This window comes from Miniopterus schreibersii (assembly GCF_964146895.1).
Source record: "Miniopterus schreibersii genome assembly, chromosome: 5".
NCBI classification, from domain to species: domain Eukaryota; kingdom Metazoa; phylum Chordata; class Mammalia; order Chiroptera; family Miniopteridae; genus Miniopterus; species Miniopterus schreibersii.
The window spans coordinates 44719151-44743242 of record NC_138106.1 but is presented as its reverse complement, the minus strand read 5'-3'; the positions used below and the strand labels follow the sequence as shown (position 1 = coordinate 44743242).

Below are 24092 nucleotides of genomic sequence, written 5' to 3'. Positions count from 1 at the left end.
CTCTCAGGATGGTTCTGAGACGGCTGCTGGCAGTCTTGCTGCACAGCCCGCAGCTGGTGGAGCGCCTCTCCGAGTCGCGGCCTATCCGGCGTGCGGCGCAGCTCACCGCCTTCGCGCTGCTGCAGGCCCAGCTGCGCGGCCAGGACGCGGCCCGGCGGCTGCGAGGCCTCGCGGCTGGGCCCTCGGGTTCCCTGGGCCGCCGCGCTGCCCGCTTCAGAGACACCTTCACTCAGGAGCTACGCCGCGGCCTCCGGGAGCGCGCGGGGCCACCACCAGGTAGCCAGAGAGGCCCGGGCGCAAACCACTAAACCCGGGTTGGGCCGGGCCGAGAGCGTCCGCTTTCCCTTCTGGGCTGGACACGGGCCTCGGCGCCAAGGAGTCATCCCGGGCACTGCGCATGGCTGCGAATCCTGACCCATGTCGTCCTACAGACGTCCCCTCATCAGACTGCCCGGGCCAAACGGACATACCCTGTGAGGCCTGTGATCGGACAGGGCACACTGTGAAGAAAGCCGCCGAAGCCTAACAGACATGGAGATAGGGTGGGCCCAGATACACCGCGTACAGAGAGCCATGGACCGTGCCACTGCCCGGAAGAGAGTCTGCCCCCTGCTCATGGGACTGAAACTGTTGCTAGATGCTGCTGCCACTGCACTGATGTAGTAGGGAACTATTTCCAGCGGAGATCGTGGATGGAAAGACAACCCAGCAGATGCCAAAATCTTCTGATTAAATGTGCAAGCTGAGTAATGGGTATAAGTGTGGTACTTCTCTGGCAAGATGGATTAGGATTCCCGGGGACTGTAGGCCCGTGGTACTAGTTAACACATACTGAGTGCTTACTCTGTGTTGGCACTTGCCAGTTGCACTCTCTGTGGGTTATCTCACTTAATCCTTACCACCACTTTCACATGAGGAAGTGTAGGTTACTTCTTAAGTTGCCCGTGGCCTTACAGAGCGGGGTGTGAATACAGGCCTCTGACTCCAGGGCCTAAGTTCATAATTAGCTCTCTATGGCATGTACCCTGACCTTCAGTGCCTGCCTCCCCACTCCCTACCATCACCACTGGGTGTTCGGGCTACTGCCTACCAAGGAACAAGCTACTTGGATTCCTATTCCCCATTTTAGAGGGTCAGGGATGCAATCTAAAGACTATAGTGCAGCTAATGGACCCACTAATAGGAAATGCACTGTGGACAGAAATGTCCTGTCATTTGAGGCTTCTGACTGAATTTCTGATCACCTCTGAGTAGGCTACACAGTTATTCTTGCAATCCAGAAAACTCAGAGCCACAGGAGAAGCTTTTAGGCTGGCTGGTAACCAAACAGAATTTATACTCTAGCTTTTCTGTTAGTCACAAGGAGCTGGATAGGGCTGTCGACCTACCCTGGAGATGGAGGAACTAAAGTAGCTTGTCTTCCACTTTCCTAATGGTCAGACTTCTGATTTGGCATCCCAACCTCCAATCTTCCCATCAGAGGCGCTATTTAACCCTCTGAGGCCAGAATGACCAAAGTCCTGGTTTGGCATTCTACTCTTTTCACCTCCCATCAGAGGAGAAATCCTTCTTCTCCCGGACTGGAGGCGACTCATTGGATTCTCCTTGGAGCCTTACAGTGATGAGCCTGAAGAGCTTGTTCACTCTACTGTCTTGTCTGCCTCATTGGTCTCTGGATATCAGAGCAGCACCAGCCCAAACCCCTACGCTCACCATAAACAAGCATACTCATTGTCCTTTTCTAGAAGAGACAAAAAAGGAAGTGTAGGAAGCAATGAAATTTCTAGACAAACTGGTCATTTAGTGAAAAAGGAAAGAAATCAAGAGAAGGGGCACTTATTTTTGGTGGAAGGAATGTATAAGAACCAAGTTTCCTTCATGTCTGTGGAAGGAGTCTGGGAGCAGAGAGGAAAACGGGTCCTTTTTGCTCCAACTGGAGGTGATTGGGATGTCTCCCCACTTCATTATAAAAGCCTCCAGTGTTTGTATTCAGTGGCTTTCCTTCTCACAAGTTACCCTATTACTAAAGAAACAGACCAAATTGATTTCCCCCATTCCCCATTGGCAACAATCTCCCAGCATGCCTTTCAGGTTCTTCTGAGCTCTGCCTGAAAGGGAAGCAACTCACCCCCTCATCCTGCAGGGCAATTCCAATTCACCTTTTCCAACCAACTGAGCCACACCGTGGGCCACCAACTCACCATTTGATGTCACATGGATGCACACACTTTACAGACAAATTTATTAGAGCTCAGACCACCACAGTCTATGTGGACTGCTACACCAACAGTCTCTCCAGGGAATTCTGAGGTTGTGGATCCAACTGGGGAAGGGAAGAGACAGAAGCCTGAAGGAGTGTGGGACCCTAGAGTCTTGGATGTCTCCAAAGTGGCACTTGGTTTTATATCTGTGGACAGAAATGCCATATTTGGCTGCAAAATAAGTGCTTATCATTTGCCAGAGATGATGCTAAGCACTAAGGGGTAGGAAGACAAGTCAGAGGTTCGTAGCAGAAACAAGCCAGAAGAACAATGAATTGTCACAAATGGGTCTCTAGAGTTTAAAGGAGGGAAATATCCAATAGTGTGCTAGAGCCAGCTTATACTTTTCATGGGAGTAGACCTTTGGCATCTCCTTCCAACTTGGAGTTCAGTGACATCATTTTAGTAGTTTGAAATCAACCATGTGGGAGTATTTACACACAGAAATTGGTAAATGCTACAAATTGGGGTGTGTTTTTTTCCCCCGGAGAAAAGGTTACTATACATTTACCAGTGTACTACTGACTTTTCCTTGGGGTTGGAGTCCTGAGGAAGATGCGGCACTAAGACTCTAGCAGCAGTCACAGAGCAGCATGCTTGTGAGGGGTGTAGCTTTAAGATGACCCAAGGCTTCAGCCAGCAGAAGGCGGAACTAGAGAAGGACCTGGTTTTGGTCATTCGTATAGGTTCTCCTCCGTGCTGACCTCCAGCTCACTGATCTCTGTGGCCTGTGCGCCTGTTCTCATGAGATGGCAGAGGTGTGAGGGGGGAGATGAGGACAGGTATAGTGCCACAGATCCTCATGTTCCCAATGGACTGGGTAGAGGGTGCCTATGGTGGGAGCAATGTGCTCGGGTGTGATGGCTTCCATCAAAGCAACAGGTGTTGGTCTGGCAGGGGTTTGCTCTCCATCCTGTGAGGAGAGGTTTCAGACAAGGGCTTTGAGCTTGGAAAGGGACCAGATCACATTTACAAAGAAAGGCTTCTGGGAGCACCAGGTTGTCTCAAGTGCTGCTCGGTGCTGATCGAGCATTGTATGTTCTCCAGTCTCGCTGGGGCGGGCTGAGGAGGGAAAATGATCCTTAAAGGGAGAATATCCTTTATCTGGGAGAACAATCCCTAAAGGGTGAGATGCTGAAGCATCCCACTGATTTCACAGACGGGGGTTAGGAGGACGTGAAGAGAAATATTCCAGAACTACTTTTATTTTTTGGTAAAAAAACAAACACTAAGGCAGCAGGCACCAAAGTGCAATTAAATACACCACCAGCCATTTCTATGCTTAAAGAGCTCTGGGAGAGACATGCCTGTCTACCCAGGGGACATGTGCTGCAGACCCAAGAATGGCACAGTGTTAGTTGGCAGACACCTCAGAGAACCTCATCGATCCTATAGGCTGGGAAGTGGGCTGGGTAAGGGGAAGGGGTTTTCTCAAGCTCACACAGCCAGTGAGTGGCAGACCAGGGACTAGAACTCAGGTCCCCTGAATCTGTGCTACCTACTCCCTCTACATCCCCACTCTGCCCCTTCTAGGTGTCTAGGAAGCCAAAGGGTTGTCATGACAGCAAGAGGTAAGGCATCCTGGAAGGTTTGGAGGTCATTCAGGAATGTCATTAGTAGGTCATTGTCTCTTCACAACCAGGTGCTATCATATGTTTAAATCATCACAGTGACCATTGCTTACACCAGGTTCTTTAGGGACCTTGGAATCAGGGCCGTGACTGGCAGATCTTTGGCCTTTGAGAGGGAAAAGGTGCCAGGTTACCCAGAAGGTAAAGCAGCCAAAGGCTGTGCACAGTAAAGGGAAAGGAAAGGAAGAGAATCAGGGCTCTGTCCCAGCCCAGCTGCCCACATGGAAGGTGGGTGGTGCCTTCACCTACAGCAGCGGATTCTGTGTCGTGTTGTCGGGCTTCTCCCCCAGCTCCAGGATGTGAAGGCTGAGATGGTCCCTCCAAGCGCCCCTCAGCAGGGAGGACAGGGCTGGTGGGTCCTCTAGGGTCAAGTGGGGAAACACAAGTGTCTCACTCTTGAGGGGAAAGCTGCACTTCTCCATGGCAGGCCTGGTGGTGCCAGGGGTCACCACAAAAAGGCGGCAGAGCCATGGCCCACCCGCCACCTGGCAGGCTGGTTGTCTGGTGAAGTTGTTCAGGGCTTGGCACAGAACCCAATCCTCAGTCCCACCCATGTCCACCACCTCCACAGGTGACCCCAGACCTGGGAGGTGCAGGAGGTGCCGAGGAGGCATGTAGGTGTGAGTGAAGAGGAGCGTGTAGTGGGTAGGTACATTTGGCAGCACAGGTGAATGAACCACCCGCTCCAGGTGCTCCAAGCCAGGCACTAGGCCCCCCTGGTGCAGGCAGCCAAAGAAGAGGGCACCCAGAGCATTGAAGAAGACCAGGATGCCCTTGCAGGGCACAGGTTGGGTCTGTGGACTACAAAGCAGGACCAGGGGGACCAGAAGGGGGATCAGGAACCGAGGCTCCTGGTGGCTAAAAGCGGACAGCAGGGCCAGGGGCATGAAGTAGAGGAGCAGGAGGTGAGACCTGGGGCTGGACAGCAGGCTCCGGGCATCCAGCACCCTCAGGAAGCCCATTTGTACAAAGGCCTGGAGGCAGCCTTGGAGGTGTTGCCACCCAGCCTGCAGGGCCTGGGCATGCAGAATCCCAAAGAGCAGGAAGCCATTGACTGCCAGGTGAGTGAGCCGCAAATGTGTGCCATGCCTCGCCAGGTTTTGAGGGTCTAGGTTGTAGTGCAAGAAGTTGGCAGGTGTAAGGACAAGGGAACTGGATCTAGATGGACTGGAGAAATACCAGCTGTCCACAGCCACAAACACTGCTGCTGTGAGGGTTGCTCCTGGGAGGAGCCCCAGGGCGTCCTTGGTCAGTGACTTGAAGGCAGGGCCTGTGGCTCCACAGATGCCCCAGAGGAAGACAGGGACCAGAGCAAAGGCCAGAAAGGTGGGTCGGTTGAAGAAGCCAGCAGTCACGATGCCCCCGAGAAGCCAGCTGTGCCACCACGTGCCTGGAGCAGGCTTCTTGGGTGAGGGGCTCCAAGCTACACGAGGGGATACCAATACCAGCAGCCATGCAAAGAGTAGTCCCTCGATGGCGTTGGAGAAGGTCCTTGTGTAGAAGACGAGGGTGACGTAGGAACCAGACAGCAGGACCAGGGCGTTCCAGCGCTCCGCCTTCCACAGTGGGGCCAGGCGGTACACGGCCACGTCCAGGGCAAAGGAGAGGGCCGTGAGGAGGAGCCGGGGCCCCACCAGCAGCACATAGCCACTCACTCGACCAGGCCAGGGTCCCAGCTCTTCCCACAGCCTGAGCAGCCAGAAGGCAGAGCCAGAGGTCAGCAGCGGGAAGACCACCGTGCGGCAGGAGCTGCTGGGCTGAAACTCCCAGGGCCGGGCGGCCTCTATGCCCAGGATGTCCTCTGCGGAGAGAAGCACAGGTGAGCCGGTTCCAAGCTCAGAGGACGTGGTAGACAAAATTCTAGGGCGGCCACCAAGATTTTCCAGCCCCCTGATGTACGCCCCTCACGCAATCCCTGGGACTGTGAAGATGATGGGTTTTACTCTTGTGATCAGGTTATGTCGCAGGGGACAGCTGACCGTAAGATAGGGAGATAATGCAGATGGGCCTGACATAATCACAGAGCATTTTCTCCAGCTGGTGACAGAAAAGGACGTCAGAGATTCAAACCACTGGGAGGGTTCGATGCCCCATTGCTGTGTTAAGATGGAGGGGCCATTGGCAAGGCACATGGGAGTCTCTAGGAGCTGAGAGCAGCCCCTGGCTCACAGCCAGCAAGGAAATGGGGGCTTTAGTTCCATTGCGGAAATAAACTAAATTCTTCCAACAGAAAGAATGAGCTGGAAAGTAGATTTTCCCCCAGAGCTCCCAGACAAGAATTCAGCCCAGCCCATACTTTGATTTCAACCTTGCGATGCCCTGAGCAGAGCCCATGCAGGACTGCTAACTTATGAAACGGCGAACTAACAGTTTTAAGCTGCTAGGTTTGTGATGACTTGTTTTGCAGCAACAGAAATGAATATGGGGTAGTTCAACCCTTCTGAGGCCCCACCTGTGAGGAGGGCGGGAGGAACCATGCCTGGGACGTGAGGTGACAATGTGCCCTGGACAGGGTGCATGGGGAGGATCATGGGGAGGTTTAATTCCTCTCCTCAGAATTTAAAGTCTCCAAAATCAGAGATAAAAACCCATCTCTGTAATTATGATTGTTTTCCAGGACAGGAACTGTGAGAAGGGGCAAGGGAGCAAGCAATTATGGCTATGGTCAAAAGTGACTTTAGTTTTGCCTATATTTAAATTTTTCATAAGAATATGTTCAAGCAGTACTTATGCAATTAAAAGAATACGTGCTGCCTGGGCCAGTCTGTGATCCTGCGCCTCGTATCCCAGAGCTCTGAGGGGTGGGGGCGAAGGAAACAAACTCTTACTTTGTGCATCTGAGCCCACAACTTCTCATGCTTGATAACATTGCTGATTTTGTTTAGGGCTCTTTGTTTCTCCTACTTATTCCTCCAGCCTTTTAGCCATTCTCTCTCTACGTCAGAAGGTGAAAAGGGAAACAGGAAATCTAGGGTCAGATCAATCTGGCTGCTTTTTACTGGCTCAGGTTTTTTAAAAAGTGTGGAAAAGAAGCCTGGATCTTTCAAGTTAAATCCACTTGTTGAGCCCTGTGGCAAAAATAGTTGGATATTTCCGCAATAACCATTCCCTCCTTCTTCTTTAACCTCTTTAGCAGGACATTTCATCAGGTTTGAAGGCTATATTCTTCAGCTTCCTTTGCAGCTAGGTGTGGTCAAGTGATACATTCTGTCTAATGGGTTGGAAATGGGCAAAAGGTATGTGACTTTCAAAAATGCCCTTGAATAGCACAGGCATGCCCATCTCTTCTTCAATGGCTGGAAAGACTTGGTTTTAGACTTGATGGCTGGAGCTCAAGCAGCCATATTGAACCCTGAGGAGGAAGCCATGTGCCCACGGCATCTGAAAAGACTCAAAATCCCTGGTAACCATCCTCATGATGTGCCCTACACCGCCTAGCAGATAAGCTCTAACAAGTGAGCATTCCAGATCTGAGTTCCTTCAGCCCTCATATAAATCTACAGAAGAAAAGTTTTGTTACCTCAGATTACAACCCTGTGTAAATTTTCCCACCCACGGGGGAAGCCCAACTCAAATCCTTCCACTGAGAAGCAGAAAACAACTTCTCTTCCCAGTAACCTGGACTGTTGATCCAAGCAGAAAAACATCAACAAGGCTGGCATTTCATTAGTATCATCCAGAAGGTCAGTGTCACCACTCAGGAAGGAGATGTGAAGTCCCCACTCCCAAGTTCTTATTCCGAGAGGCTCATGGATTTACTGCTCATCTACACAGACATGTTTCTCCCTCCCCACTAAATATCCAATCAGCTCCAGTCCAGACTTTGCTGCAACTTATCCTAACCACACATGGGGTGCTTTACCTGCCATGACCTCAGGTGACTGGAAGAACTCATCTGGGTGCACGTAGCCTGTCTGTGGAAGGAGACACCACACCAGGCGGAGCAGGCTTAGGCTGCCCCACAGCACCCTGGATGCCATCTTCAGATCAAATTGCTGCCAAGACACTGAGCCAAGAGCCTCGAAATACTTCTCAGCTACCACAGAAGCCACTCTGGATCCACAGATCTGTATCTGCTAAGGATAACATTTGTTAGTTATTATAATGTAAATTATAATATGTTCAATCATCTGAACAAACTCAAAAGGGATCTATGTGCAATTAAAATGGTAATAATAACCGCTGCTAGATACTAAGTGCTTATTAAGTACCAGAAAGATTATATGTATATCTCGTTTCATCCTTTGGGTCTCATCTCCATTTTACAGATGGGGAAACTGAGACCTCTGTTGAGTAAACTGGTTAGTTGCTAACCATAGTTGCTAAGTGTCTAAATATAATATTTGCTAAATATGATATTTGCTAGTATGACATTTTGGTAAGTGTCTAAATATAACATTTTCAAGTAGGATTAGGCTCTCACATCCCCAGTCCTGTTCACGGCTCCTACCCATAGGCAAGCATCACAGCCTGTCTCTTGCAGTTCTAAAAACTTCGGAACCTTCAATGGATTCCATCCAATTCCCTGCAAAAATGCAGTACATTCTACTCTGTTGTCTCCAGTCACTCCCTCCAACTTTCAGACACCCTGGAACCTACATTTGAGAAAGTGATGGGAACTTCCTGCTAGAGTCTGGATGTCTGTGTCCCCTCGAACTCCTGTGTTGAAATCCTAAAGCCTGATGTAATGGAATCAGGAAGTGAGGCCTTTAGGAGGTCATTAGGTCATGAGGGCGGAGACTTCGTGAATGGGGACAGTGTTTTATAAATGAGCCTCCCCAGTGCTCCCTCACCCCATGCACCGTGTGAGGACACAGCCAGAAGCCGCTGGCTATGAACCAGGAGGAGGTCCTTTACCATGCTGCCACCTTGATCTTGGACTTCCCACCCCCCAGAACTGTGAGAAATAAATTTCTCTTGTTTGTAAGCCACCCAGCCCGGACAGACCAAGAACTTGCTTATATAACACCTATTGATAGGGGTTCTTCCTTCCTTGACCCAAAGAGTAACGGAACCTGAGCCCTTTGCTTAGTGGGTCTATATATCAGCACCCATGTATCGTCTCTGGTGAACAGAAAAACGAGTTTGAAAACGAGTTTGTCACTTCTTCAGAAATACACATGGTGACCACTTCCTGACTCCTTGACTTTGATATTTTAAACCCTGGCCTTAAACAACTATTGTTTCCAGGTGTGATATATCATAACAGAAGAAACAAGACAAAGTGAAGCAGCGGAACAGGAGTCTGGCAGATGTTGACAAGGATCCTCTTGATGCTGTGGATGAAAAAGTGGTGATGTAATAAGTTTCGAATTCCTGTCCATTGTTCTTTTGTGTCTATCAGGGGTGGGGAACCTTTTTTCTGCCAAGGGCCATTTGAATATTTATAACATATCCGCAGGCCATACAAAATTATCAACTTAAAAATTAGTTTAAAAATTAGCTGGGAAAAAGCTCCTAAATTTATTGAATTTTGAGTCCCACCTGAGGTTGCCTTGGCAGGGCCAGACCAAATGATTTCACCAGCAGTATATGGCCCTCGGGCCAGACGTTCCCCACCCCTAGGTTAACACACCTGTGAAATGTCTGAAGCAATATTCCTCCAAGGTGTAACCACCCTCAAGAGAGCACGTATCTTGTTAACTGTCCTGTAATCTGATCCCTGCCTTGCTTTCTCCCACCTTTATTTAATCTTCTTTATTTCTCTCCTTAATTCCAAATACAGAAAAGAAATTGCAAACTGTCGTTTCTCTGTGGCATCTTACTTTCCAGGGCAATTATCGTCAGTTTGGCTCAAATAAAATCTTATGAAAATTCTTTACAGGTTTAGCCCTGGCAGGTGTAGCTCAGTTGTTTGCCTAAAGGTTGCCTGTTCAGTTCCCAGTCAGGGCACATGCCCAGGTTTCAGGCTCAATCCCCAGCGGGGGGCATGCAGGAGGCGGCAGCCCATCAATGTTCTGCTCTCACATCAATGTTTCTCTCTCTTCCTCTCTCTAAAAATCAATAAAAATACAGGGTGTTCCCCCAAAATGTATACACACTTTAACAGCTGATAGTTCAGTGTTGAAAATGAAATATATTTTAATAAACACTGCTTTTATAATTATTCAAAGTATGTGTATACATTTTTTGGGACAGCCTACAGTTAAAAAAAAAAATCTTCATAGGTTTGGGCATTTTGTATGTTGACAATATTCACTAAAACCTCATAGGACTTGGAAGGTATGTTTTGCAGCCTTTGCTTGAATTTTCCAACTGAATTGTACAGATTGTCTTTCCAGAGCCCATGAATATACTGACTTTTAGAGCAGTTTTCAGACAGCAGATAAGGCCAAACTTAGTGCTGGGATGCAAAGATTGAATGCACAATATTTGTTTTCATCAGCAGCCAATTATAATACTGCAGGACGGAGTGGAGGGGTGGGGGCCAGGGACAAAGGCAAGGGGAAAGCACTGTATCAGTGCTTGGGGTCCTGCAGGCCTGGTTCAAGTTCCGACTCTGCCATTTTTAGCTGTGTTGCCTTGGGCCAGCTATTTATATCTTAAACCTCAGGTTCCTCATTGGGAAGGCTAGATGACAATATAAACCTCATGGGGTTGAAGGAGAGTTAAAGAGCTGATGCACGGCCCTGAGCAGTGGTTAGGGCCTCGCACAACCTTTGACTCCCGGTCAAGGTTGCAGGTTCAATCCCCTGCCCTCGTCGGGGTGTGTATGGGAGGCAGCCAATTGATGTGTCTCTCTCATCGATGTTTCTCTCTCTCTCTCTCTCTCTCTCTTTCTCCCTCCCTCCTTTCTACTCTCTAAAAAATCAATGGAAAAAATATTCTCAGCTGAGGATTCATAACAACAAAAAAAAGAGCCGATGCACCAAGGGCACTCAGTATATAGAGCTTGCACTTAAGTGATCAATCTGAGGTTGCTATTACTACTTTTAGTGGAGGCACAAATAATACAATCCTAGCCGCTTCAGACACTCTTGGAGATCCTCTAAGTAGCTCTTCCACTGGCTATGAAAATAAACAGGACTTTGTTAGTCAATTGTTAGTGCAGGTAGCTAGTTAGTTAAGAAAGGGAGCAAATGGAATTGAACATTAAGCCTGATCCAGTAGGGAGCTGAATCAGACAATGAGCCTGATTCACTAGGAAGCCACAGCATTCACAGGCTCCCCTCTGCCGAGGGGACTTCATCCCCCAAACAGGCAGGAAGAATTGGGCTACTGGTCATTAGCTGTGATTACCCAGGAGGGGATACAAAGAGCAGGGAAAATTCCTTTCTTAGGCTCATGCCCAGTAGAAACTGAGATGGTGCAGGGGGAAGTAAGCACATGTGCAGCAGAAACTAGATGAGGCAGCAGAACTTCAGGGCATGCACAGTAGGAGCCAAAGTGGTGACAGAAAGAGGCGGAGTCTAGCCCGGGACAACTCAGGAAGTAGGCTGGATGGTTTGCACGAAAGCCTGTTCCTTCTCCAAAACCAAGAAAATATCTGGAGGGTTATCAGGGATCTCAGGGCAGTTGCCTGCCCTCCACATCCCCGAGGATGCATTATTTCCCTTCACCCCAATAAACCTTGCCACTACGCTTAAATTTCTCCCACATGCCCTTTAAAATTCCTTTCTCACGACATGGCAAGAGTCCATTTCCACTGGTAATACAGCTGCCTAGATACATTTATGCACGTGTTTCAAGCTTTTCTCTAAAACAGAACTTGTACTCCGAGATTAGACTAAAACACCAAGCCCACTGCACTGATTGGGAACACAAAGCCAGCCTGCCCTCACTGATGTGGGTCGTGACAGAACAAGCCTGGGTCCCGAGTCTGCACTGTTTTCTCTCGCAGCAACAGAAGACATTCAGCAAGGGGACATCTGTTCAGTGCCCGCCATCTATTCCTCCTTCCCCAAGGAGCAGTGCTCAGAATCCCCGCTACGAACTGCCTGCCTCACTCCATACCGCCAACTTTCAGTGTTAAAATTATGACAGAGACCTTAACCTGGACAGAAATCAGAAGGGCCTGTGGGAGGAGCTCTCGGGTGGCCAGCTGGTTAGCATGCGACACTTTCACAGCAGTACATGTTCCTCATGCACGTGGCTCCCCATGTCTGCACCCGCTGGATTGCAATCCTTTCTTTTTCTCGAATGAATCCCTTTGGTGATGGAATGCCTACTTAACTCTTGTTTTATAGTTGACATCAGCTATGTGGCTTGGAATTTGATCCCATCCCTAAACCCAGGAATAGACCCTGAATGGTTTAAGGCAAATACCATTTCCCATCCCACTGGCCACACTAACTGATTTAGGGTTGGACACATGACAAGCTTGTCAAAGCAGAGGAACTAGGAAAAGTACTGGTAAAGGTGTGAGGACTTTAAAAGGTGTGTGGTAAAGGTATAAGAACTTTAATTTCATAATTTGTGGCTGTATTTAATCAGCTGTTAAATCTATTGAGTTTTAAATTTCAATTTTATATTTTTCATTTCTAGGAGTTTTTTAATTTTTTAAAATATGGCTCTTTTGCCATATTTTAAAGCTCCATTTTATTAATTATGTTATATTAAGTATACTTATTTGATATACTAGATCTGATAATTCCAACATTGGAAGTTTCTGGGGGTCCAAATATGATGTCTTGCGTGTTTTTTTAAATTTTTATTTTATTTTATTAATTCCAGAGAGAAGAAGGGAGAGGGAGAGAGAGACAGAAGCATCCAGGATGAGAAAGTCATTGATTGGCTGCCTCCTGCATGCCTCCTGCTGGAGACTGAGCCTGCAACTCGGGCATGTGCCCTGACCTGGAATTGAACCACCGTCTCCTGGATCATAGGTCAATGCTCAACTGCTGACACATGCCAGCGGGGCCTGATGTCTTGTTTTGGCTGGTTCTCACTCATAGTGCCTTGTTTATTTGTATATTATTGAAGTATTTTATTTGGGGACTGCTCACTTTTTTTTTTCCAGAACATTACCTGTGAAAATTCTTTGAGGCCAGGAATGAAGGCAAATTTTGAGTTCCATTGAAAAAGATTAATACTTGCTTCAGTCAGGGACCTGGGGGCATTAAAAGTCTGGGACCATTATTAATCATATTATTGGCTCCTAGGATGTTGGTTGTTGTTTTTCCTTTGGGGGAAGGTGGTGCCTAATCATGTGAACTCAGGTTGAAAACCTACAGGAGGGCAGGCTTATAGATACAAATTCTCAAGGGAGAACCCTCTCCCCAATTTGATTAGCATCAGGATCCCCAAAAAGCGGTTTTCCTTGCAGTCTTCTGGGATAGAAGAGTTTATTTCTAGGTCATCTTTATATTTAGAATGTAGCCCTACAGAGTCTCAGCTTTGAAGGGGTCTCCTGTTGGTCTTCGGGGTCTGCACAAGGCTGTATCATCTGTCTTCTTAGTCCTAAGACACTGCAAAAACTAATGTTCAGGTGCATCTAGTCCTGGAGTCCAAATCTGGCTTTAGTGCTTTGCATACTTCTAGGCCCCTGCTTTTATGCCTGAGTATGTCTTACCTTTGGCTCAGCTCACATATTATTTTATCAAACATTTAGTTATTTTTAGCAATTTATTTATTTTACGATTCAAAGACAACCCTCCACTTTCATGCTTTTTAACAACCTCATTTTTTTCCTGTTTATAAAAGTAATACAAGATTGTTGTGGGAAAAGTAGAAAGTACAATAAGCAAAAGAGGAGAAAAGAGAAACTAAATTCAATTCCTATCACGCAGAAAAACACCATTAACATTTTGATGTATGATTTTCTTGGAATTTTATGGAACACAGTTCTGCTGTGTGTGTGTGTGTGTGTGTGTGTTCATACATATGGTTGGCATAAGAAATAGACTGTGTTACGATCACATTAGTGACTTTTCCATGATGTGGCAGGTGGGATGGGAGATGCTATGCCTAAGCCTCTGAAGCTGGTTCTGGAAGAAGTGCTGGCAGGCTCTTCCTCAGAGGACGGGAGGGTGAGTGAGTTGGGATCATGACTTGAGCATGAGGTTTATGGAGTAAACCAGCCTGTGGCCATATGGCCTGCAAGAGTGTAGGTCTGCTGCCCTCTATTCCACCCTCTCCCACCCTTATCTTGCCCCTCCAGCTACTACACAGCCTGCCCAAACCTGGGCCCTTGGCTGGGGCTGCTCCATCGCAGTGGTCCAGCCTTGCAACAGTGGAATTGAATTTTTTAATTCTCACCCCAGGACATTTTCATTGATTTTTAGAGAGAGGGGAAGATGGAGAGAGAGAGAGAGAGATCAGTTTCCTCTCACACACACCCCAACCAGGGCTGGGGATCGAACCTGAAACTCAGGTTTGTGCCCTGACTGGGAATCAGACCTCGACCCTTTGGTGTACCGGCCAGTGGGTGTGCCGGACCGTGCTCCTACCAACTGAGCCACACGCGCCATGGTGTGGAACTGAATTTTGTCTCTGTGAGGGCTGTCTGACAACTCAGTATTTTCAGCATATCGAATATACTTTTAAAACAGGAAAGAAATTATACAGTGTTTCCTTTAGAATATGTTTTTGTCACTTAGCAAAATACCATGAGCATCTTCCCATCCAGCGTGAGCATCGCCTCCTACCAGCTGCACCCACTTGCTCCCGCTGTTCTCTTCTGCCGGCACCTCCCCTTCCATCCATAAACACGCTGGACTCCGCACCGGCTTAGAAAAATCAGCCGAACTCCCCTTGAAACTGGACGTGCCCTCTGCCGGCCACCTCTCTCCTCCATTTGCGGGAGCCTGGAAGCGCCCACACCCACTGACCTCACTCCTCGCGTCTTGCTTACTGTTCTTCCAGTGCAGCCTGGCTGTCCCCCCCCCCCCCCCCGCGCCGACACAGGCCTCTCAATGGCCTCCTTGGTTTCCTAATTGTCAAACGCAATGGCCACTTCAGGCTCCTGCGCTGCATGTCATTGGACAACAGGGGCTCCTTTCATGATTCCTGTCTCCTTCTAGAGTGTCTTTCTGTGCTATAAAGGCTGGGAAACAAAAGGCTACATTTTGTAGATTCCCTAGAAATTGGGTTATGCAAATTGGGTTTTAAGAATTTAGGAAGCAGATGTGAGACAGACCACACTTCTGCAGTTTTCATTGTTTTCTCCTGGCAAACAGGATTATGGAGACATGGAGTTTTCCTGCAGCAGCTCTCCAGTGTCCAATGCCAGCTTTGTGGGTAGCGAGACACCACTCTGGTTATGTAGCATCCTGATTCTCAGCAACAGGGCTGTGTTACTAAATCCAACTGAGTTCCAAGGTGGCCTTTACAGTTGCCTGTCACATAAATGGTAGCTTCTCTAGCGAGTTACTTTTACGTGCTCAGGGGTCTTTCCTGCAGGCCCAAACTACAGCCCTTTCTTCCAGTACACCTGATAATTTTTAGTACCTAAGTCCTTGTATATATTATTTTCCTGCTTACTTCTTTTAAAATAAAAAAAAAATTTCAATTACAGTTGCCATTCAATATTATATTAGTTTCAGGTGTATGTGTAGTGGTTAGACATTTATATAACTTATGAACTGTATTCCCTGTGCTGTGCTTTACATCCCTGTGACTATTTTGTAACTGCCAATTTGTACTTCTTAATCTCTTTACCTTTTTCGCTCAGTCCCCTAATCCCCTTCCCCTCGGGCAACTATCAGTTTGTTCTCTGTATTTATGAGCCTGTTTCTGTTTTGATTGTTCATTTATTTTGCTTTTTAGATTCCACAGTAAGCGAAATCACACGGCATTTTTCTTTCTCTGTCTGACCCACTTCACCTAGCACAATACCTTCCAGGTCCATCTGTGTTGTCGCAAATGGCAAGATTTCATTCTTTCTATGGCTGAGTAATATTCCATTGTGTGTGTGTGTGTGTGTGTGTGTGTGTATATATATATATATATCATATCTTCTTTTTTTTTTTAAAGCTATTGACTGTTTTTTTAAACTTGTTTTTACTTATTTATTTTTTTAGAGAGACGGAGACGAAGCCTCAATCTGCTGCCTTTTGCACACCTCCTACTGGGAATTGAGCCTGCAACCTGGGCATGTGCCCTAACAGGGAATCGAACTGGCTACCTGTTGGTGCAGTGGGACAACACTCAACCAATTGAGCCATACCGGCCAAGGCTGTACCATATTTTCTTTATCCAATCATCCATCAGTGGGCTCTTGGTTGGTTCCATATCTTGGCTATTGTACATGAAATGTCCTTCTTTGTCTCGTTGTAGCCTTTGTTTTAAAGTCTATTTTGTCTTATATAAGCATTGCTACCCCAGCTTTTTTTTTTCATTTCCATTTGCATGAAATACCTTTTTCCATCTCTTTACTTGTGTCTTTTGATCTAAAATTTTATTTTTCAATTATTGTTTATATTATATTACTATTACAATTCAATATTATTTTGTAACCACCTTATGTCTTTTGATTGGAGCATTTAATCCATTTACATTTAAAGTAATTATTGATAGGTATGTAGTTATTGCCATTTTATTATTCATATTTTTATTTTTCCCCCTTCTTCTTCTTAAAGCGGCCCCTTTAACATTTCTTGTAAAACTGGTTTGGTGATGATGAACTCCTTTAGCTTTTCCTTGTCTGTGATTTTTCTGCTAACTCCTGTACTGGACTCTGGCCATAAGGTATCAGAGGTGGCTGTAGACAATAGGCTGCTGCCTCAGAGGAGACTATTCATACGCTGAAAGAACATTACTACTGGTTGGCTGGGCAGGGGATACGTGGGCGGACTCCGAGATGAGCACCCTCCCCCTGTGCTTGTCCCCACAGACTTCCAGAGTTTCTCAGTTGGCCAACAACCAGCAATGCCATACAAGAGAAACTCCATCCCATAGCCACTGCTTTTCTTTGACCATGTGCCCCATCATACTGATTTCACCCTCCCACTTCATGCCTTGGGGCCCTTGTTACCCTTCTTCTGGACCTTGTGATACTAAGGCCCTAGCCCCAAATCTGGTCACCCTTTGAATCCATCAAAAAGCCCAGGTACTTGATGACCTTCCCTCCCACAAGAACATAGATAGGTAAATAAATAAATAAATAAATAAATAAATAAATAAATAAAGAAAGAAAGAAAGAAAGAAAGAAAGAAAGGAAAGAAAGAGAAGAAAGAAAGAAAAGGGGGGGGGGGAGCAATGACTACCAGTTTATCATCTGTGTTGTCAGAGTAGGCACCCTCCTCTGGAGGGCTGTGTGCTTCAGGGGAGGCAGTCCACAGCTCAGCTCCAAACCAGGAGGTGAGTCCTCACTGGTAATCCCATATCCTGTGCCAGTGATTGGTTTAGGAAGGTGTATTTAATACCATTATGGCCAGTGGGGCTTGATGGAAAGTCTGCTGGAGGACTTCTGGAAAAGATTTCCCTGGTCTTAAAAAAAGATGCACATGCAAATCAAAACCACAGTGAGATACCATGTCATATACACAAGGATGGCTAGAATCAAAAAGCCAGATCACAACAAATGCTGGTCATGATCTGGAGAATTCAGAACCTCCTACGTTGCTGGTGGGAATGTGAAAAGGGTACAGCCACCTGGAAAACAGTCTGGGAGCTCCTCAAATCATTAAATACAGTTACCATATGACCCAGCAATTCCATTCCTAGGTATATACCAAGGGAAATGGGAACATTGTGTCCACACAAAACTTTTACACAAATGTTTTTAGGAGCATTTTTCACAATGCCCCAAAAGTGGAAATAATTCAAATGTTCAATAAATGAATGGATGCTAAAATACCACCCCTAAAATACAATGCAATGGCATTTGGCTCCCTCCTCTATTCTGCGTTGTTTCTCACTTCAGCGCCTTCGCTCGCATTGCTTTCTTTGCCAGCTATGGGTATAAGGAGGTTAAGAGCAGCTTTGGCATCGACTAGACCCAGCTTCAAATCCTCACTGTCACTTGCTCATGGCGAAAGAGCAGTTAATCTCTTTGAAGCCCATTTTTTTTTGTAAAATGAGGGTAACAATATTACCCGCCTCAGGGTTGTTGTGAAAACAATTTTTATTTTTTTTTTTAAAAGCACACATAAGTGGTTTCCTTCATTATCCATTTTGCTTCAACTGCTGGGACCAGAGACACCCTCCTTAACTCCACTTCCGCAGGACCCCGTGCCAGGCTTTGCCCTCCACGCTGGGCCTTCTGGTTGTTTCTCTGCCCTGTCTGGCCGAGGTCCCCCAGGTCTGGGATCCATTCGGGTTCAGCGGTCCCTCAGTCCACCTGGGTGGGCCCACCGCGGGGCCAGGTCAAGGGCAGAGGCGGAGGTCCCCGGAGGAGGTGGCAACATAGCGGGGCACTGAATTTAACAAGCGACGATGTTCTCCAGAAAGAGACCCACCGATGCTCATCCCGGGGCGTCCTAGGCCGAGGCCTGGCTGGAGAAGGGGTCCTTGTGGCCGGCTCTGGCCTGGTGCCCAAAGGGCGCGGCCAACGCCACAGCGCGCGGCAACTGCTCACCCAAAGGCGGTCAGGGTGCGAGCCTGCTCCCTTGGGGCCACTGAGCTGCCCCGAGGGGCCAAATCCTGCCGGCGCAGCGGGGCGGCGACCGGGAGGCAGCGGCCCGAGGCCTTAGTGGGCCCAGGGCTGCGGAGACTCAGCTGTGGGGCAGGGGAGCGGGGGCTGATGACCAGGGGCGCGGGCACCCCGCGCGTGGGGGGGGGGTGTGCGGGCAGGCAGCCGGGCGGGACCCCTCCCCGCAGCGCTGCAGCAAAGAGGCAACGGGGCGCCTGAGCACCGGGCTGGGGGCGCTGGGGCGGCGATCGCGTCAGCGCCCCGAGAGGCCCGAAGGGAGCCCGCTGGCCTAGCGCCGTGTGAGCCGAGGCACCGGTCTTTCCGGGGGCACAGGGCCCCTGCGGCGCGCGGCGCCCCACCTTTCTCCCGCGCGCAGTGGGCGCCCCCTGTCGGCGGGGACCCGGCCTTTATCCCGTATGGTCCGGCATGGCAGCCATGGCGTGGTGGCTGGTTCCGAGGAATGGCTTTGCCTTCGAACTGCCATAGTCCCTGCCATATCCCATGCAAATACCCAGACAGCCACCAGCCAAAGCAGGGTAGGTGCTGGCCGCATGTTTGCCTGGAGCATCCTTGGAGACAGGGCTTTTGCCCTGTCCATGCCCCCATGAGGCTCCTGGGCAAGGAGGCCTTTCTTTTGCCTCTGGAATTGTTTCCCGAGACATTCCTTCTACAGCTCACTTCCACCTCTGCGAATGGTGGTGGCAGTTAGACAGACATGAGCAGAGCAAGGCGGACGGGCCAGGAACAGAAAGCACCAGGGTGGAGAGCCCCCAGGGCTTAGCAACCACAAACCTGGAACAAGGACTTGCCCCCAGGACAAACTTCCTGCCCTAGCATAGGCTGGTCATGTGGTGCCGACCTTCCCCTGACCTTTCTCCCCTGGCTTGTTGCTAGTATGGGGTAGGCCCCCTTGGAGGGGGAACGAGGGGTGGGAGAGTGGCCTCAGGGGACTCCCATGCAGGCCCTTGCATGACCACTCCCTTAAGCATTAACTCCTCGGGGATAACATCTAGGCCTCAGTTGGGTTTCAGTTCCAGGCCCAGAAAAGCAGTAAAACCAGACAAGCAAGGCCATGGCTGACATCAGTTCCAGCTGCATTGACTAATGCCCCCTGCCCTGGCGCAGGCCAATCAGTAGAGACCATGACCCTTAGAGAACACACTTGGAAAGCTGATGCCGACGCTGAGACCTCCAGGTAAAGACCCTCAAGCTGGAGGACCCAGCAGGGCTCCCTGTGTGGAGCACACCAGCCCCTTTCCCCCAGGGGCGCTTTCCTTCCCTCTCTCTCTCCCCTGAGCTCCAAGGGCCCTTCTTTTGCCTCTGTAACTTGTTTCCTGAGCCCATTTCTTCTACAGCTCACTTCTACGCCCATGACTTTCTAATTACACTTTCTTTCGAGCCTTGGCTCTGAATTCTTTCTTGGCCAGAACGCAAGTACCAAGGTTGCTGAACCGAGGTCCAATGGCCAGTAACATTCTGGTGCGGGTTTGCGCTGCCCACCGGAGGGCAAGCAAACTGTACCCCTGGCCTAAGTGCACCCTGCAAGGCCAGAAATGGAGATTCTTCCCTGCTAAAACTAATGTGAATTTATCTACTTCCACAGGCTTCCTGCTCAGCACTTTGCAGAGTCTTTTGGTTTCATCCTAACAGACCCTGGGAGGTAGCATCACAATCCCATTTTATAGATGGAGAAAGCGAAGTTCCAAAAGCAGCCAAGAACGCGGCCCGGGGCAGGCGGGGTTCAGCCCAGGCCTCCGTCTCGGTCCTCATCGCGCTCTAAAGTGGAGTGTACCCCAGCCTCCCTTCCCTGGAAACGTCGCTGCAGTCCTCCCTCCCGTCCGCCCCAGCCTGTGGCAAGTCAGTGCTGCGAGCCCGGGCACCGGCTTGGGGAAAGTTGCCTGCGGGGAGGTGGGAGTCCACGGCTCCCCTGCCTGGCTCCCGGGCTCTAGCATCTGCTGGCCTCTCGGCAGCCGGCGAAGCCGGGAACGGGGACGGCTGCCGGCCGCCCCGCCTCGCCCCCGCGCCTCGCCCACCGCCTTGACCTTCCCAGGCTCGGCCGCGTTGCGCCCGCAGACTCACCGCCCGCGCTGCGTCCGAGCTGCACCTGCGGCGCCGGCGGGTCGGGCGGGGGAGCCTGCCCGGGGCGGAGCGCGCGAGCCGCGGGGACCGGGGGCCAGAGCCGGCCGCGCGTCCTCAACGCCGCCTCCTCTCCGCAGGGTCCAAGGAATTGGACAAACCGCGCAGTGCGCCAGGCGGGGCGCCGGGGCTGCAGACAAGCGAGCGCGCGCGGGGCGGGGCTGCCCACACGCGTCCCCCGCGGCCCGACTGCGGGCTCTGGCCACGGTAGGGGAGATTACGGGGGTCCCGTGTCCCTGGGGCCGTGGCACGCCCGGCGGTGACTGATACCCCGCCCCGCTTCTCCTAGCAGCCCCCCCTGGGCGAGCCGCGGCTGGTGAGCCGCCTTATTAGCACCGCAGACAATGAAACCGCGAATCTAGGCCATACTGCTTTTGTCATTCAAAATAAAAATGTCGAGTTCTGTGTGGGTGGGAATTTGCTAAAGCTCGATGACCTGCTTCTTAGCGGGGAAGAAGGTCAGGGCGATGGAGGCGCGGGCCCTGTTCGGGGAGCGGAGCAGAGAGGCAGGTTCAGTTACCCCCGGGCTGGAAGCAACCCAGGGCGGGCACGGCTGCCCTTCTGCATCCGGCGAGTGGGGACAGGTGACTGGCCCAAGGTTGCCCGACAGCCGGGGCGGTGTGCCCGGGAGCCCAGGCTCCCTTCTCCGATGCCAGGCTCTTAGACGCGGCCGATGGGCGCAGAGCGCTTGGCGCGGCGCCGCCACCAACCCCTCCAGGTCCGTGTGCGCAAAACACACCACCGCCCGGGGGGCTGGAGGGCGGAGCGCGTCCCCTCCTGGGGTCGCTGTGGGTCCCTGCCCTCGCCAGGTACCGACGGACGGAACGCGGTGGCCAGCCGGCGGGGACACTGCCCTCTCGCGGGGGAACATGTCCCTAAGCCTCTCGGGGAGGCTGAAATGGCACAGAGGAGAGCATCCCTCCCTGCCTCCAAAATGAATGTGTTTTTTTTTTTGGAAGGTCTTGAGCAGAATCCTTTCACCCGTGTTCTCCTTCATGCTTCACAGCAGCCCTCCCATTAAAAAAAGGGACAATTTTATTGAGATATTATTTACATGCAGTAAATAGCAGAAATGTTCAGTACTGTGTACAGTTTTATGATTTGACAAATGAAAACACCAGGCTAACCACTGTTCAGTTCAAGATGGAGACTGTTTCCATTACCCCCAAAAGTTCACTTCTGCCCCTTTGCCCTTCACCCTCCCTCTTCCCTGGCCTCAGATAACCACTCTTCTGATTTCTATCACTACACTTTGTCTTTCTTAGAATTTCATATACATAAAGCCATACAGGATGTGGCCTTTTGTGCTGGCTTCTTTCACTTAGCACAATGCTTCTGTGAATCCGTGTGGTTGTATATATCATTATCATTGGTGAGTAGTATTCCATTGTAGGCGTATACCATAAGCTGTTTATGCATTTGGGTGTAAGCAGGTATTGGGGAAAACTCAGCTGTGCTGGTGGGGAGGTATCTTCTCAGGACCCCAAAGGAGGACATTTGGGTTGTTTCTGGTTTTGAGATGGTGAATAAAACTGCCTTGAACATCCCTATAAAGTCTTTGTGTGGACATATATTTCCATTTCATTTGAAGGGCAAAATACCTGCAAGTGAATGGGATGGCTTGTTTTTATGGGGCTATCAACTTTTTAAGAAGCTCTCAAATTGTTTCTTGAAGTGGTTATACTATTTTACATTACCACCAGCAATGAATGAGAGTCCATTGTGGTTGGTCTGTGATTTGTCTTTTATCTTCTTAATGGTAAAAAGCCAGAGTTTCTAATTCTGACCTTATCCAATTTATCCAAAATTTTCCTTGGTGGTTCGTGCTTTTTGTCCTAAGAAATCTTTGCCTACCTTAAAGTGAAGTCACAAAGATTTTCCCCTAAAATTTGATATTTTTAGCTTTTTGTTTAGGTCTATGACACATTAAAATTAATTTTTATATATGGTATGAGGAAAGGATCAAGGTTCACTCCACCACCCCTACTCCATATAAATATCCAGTTTTCCAGCATCATCTATTGAAAAGACTATATTTCCACTTTGAATTACCTTGGTACCTTTGTAAAAAATCAGCTGTGGTTAGTCCAGTACAGGAGGGGCTCTGGGCACCTAATGCAGCCAGGTATGGTCCAGGAAGGCCTCCTAGAGGAGAGGTGAAGGATTCCAGGCAGAGAGCCTGTTAGTAGTTTAGTGAGTTACAGTGTTGTCGTGGATTAAATTGTGTGGGTGTGGTGGGTGGGGAGCATAAGGCTAGAAGCAGGCAAGAGCCAGATTGGGTGCGGTGGGGCCCTGTGTGTCTTGCTAAGGAGTGTATACTTTGTCCTGGCAGAGATGAGGGGGCCACTGGACTGATTTAAGCAGGGGGACGATGTAGTCAGACTTGCATTTCAGAACACTTACTCTGGCTACAGAGGCAGGACTGGAGGAGGTCAGGCTGAGGGCAGACAGACCAGTAAGGAGGGGGGTGTTGCCGTAGCATAACTGAGATGATGGTAGGAGGGTAATTCTCCTCTGAATATCCTTTCTTAACCTTTGACTTTTGTACCATGTTTAAGAATGACCTATTCTAAATAAATGAATTCAGTAGGTAAAAGCCACAGGGTGTGGTGATTGGAGTGAGGCTGGGACAGATGTTCTGCCTGGGAGAACCACCCTTCAGACTTGCCAGGCCGGACCCCACTCCCAGAGGCCGTGATACAGGAGATCAGAGGGGAGGTCTAGGGCTCTGTGATTTAAAAGACTCCACAGTGGATTTTGAGGTGCTGCCAGCATTGAGGGCCACTGATCCAGGTTGACAGCAGGTTTCAGACTTGGGCAAGGGGGTTATTATTGGTTCCAGTCCCTAGATAGGAAATATGGGAGGTAGAGTAGACTTAGTGGGAAGATGTTAAGTTCGGTTTTGGTTACCTGGGAACTTTGGATATTTCCGTGAAGGTTTGCTGAAGACAGGCAAGTGTGTGGGTTTGAACCTCAGAAAAACGGTCTGGATTGGAAAAATAGTCTGGTTGGTCATCAGCACGCAGAGCACGAGCTCTTAACCTGAGGCCTGTGGACCCAGGGAATTGGATATGTTTGGGTGTATGCATGTGTATATTTTTTTTTCCTGGGGTGAATTAGGGTTTCTAATTTCAAAAGGGCCCATGACCTACCAAGGCTAAAGACAGTGGTGGATCCACAGGAACACTGCTGGGCGTGGAGAGACAAGGTTCATTTCCCTACTCTGGCCCCTCTCTCAGGTCCCCTGACCCCTAGGGATCTTCACCTCTCTAGTTGCCAGGCAGTGCTTTGTTTTCCTTCAGTTTCCTTGTATCTAATTGAAGTCTTTCCTGCTTCAATTTGCATCTTTAATCAAAGTAATATATGTGTACAATTTAAAATATATATATCTTTATTGATTTCAGAGAGAGGAAAGGAGAGGGAGAGAGAGATAGAAACATCAATGATGAGAGAGTCATTGATCGGCTGCAGCCTGCAACCCGGGCATGTGCCCTGACTGGGGATTGAACCCTGATCCCCTGGATCCTAGGTCGACGCTCAACCGCTGAGCCA

At 49.3% G+C, this 24092-nt stretch overlaps 2 protein-coding genes across 2 annotated transcripts; one reads left to right on the top strand and one right to left on the bottom strand.

Annotated features, from left to right (window-relative positions):
• Positions 1-8: 8 nt before the first annotated feature.
• On the top strand, positions 9-746 carry NCBP2AS2 (NCBP2 antisense 2 (head to head); the record flags this gene model as incomplete). The annotated part of the gene is made up of 1 exon (XM_081137688.1): positions 9-746. The coding sequence occupies one exon, from the start codon at positions 9-11 to the stop codon at positions 306-308; it is 300 nt and encodes a 99-aa protein (XP_080993814.1). The 3' UTR covers positions 309-746.
• A 1466-nt stretch (positions 747-2212) lies between these two features.
• On the bottom strand, positions 2213-20840 carry PIGZ (phosphatidylinositol glycan anchor biosynthesis class Z). The gene is made up of 3 exons (XM_081137686.1): positions 20484-20840; positions 7755-7965; positions 2213-5693 (listed from the first exon to the last, which is right to left on the bottom strand). Exons 2-3 carry the CDS (start codon positions 7870-7872, stop codon positions 4138-4140), a joined length of 1674 nt encoding a protein of 557 aa, XP_080993812.1. The 5' UTR covers positions 7873-7965; positions 20484-20840; the 3' UTR covers positions 2213-4137.
• Positions 20841-24092: the final 3252 nt, after the last annotated feature.

Excerpts from the sequence above, each read along its gene's own strand:
- PIGZ (XM_081137686.1), bottom strand. The coding sequence starts at position 7,872 with ATGGCATCCAGGGTGCTGTGGGGCAGCCTAAGCCTGCTCCGCCTGGTG. Across the intron at positions 5,694-7,754 it reads GTCACCTGAGGTCATGGCAG|AGGACATCCTGGGCATAGAG; the intron begins GTAAAGCACCCC and ends TTCTCTCCGCAG.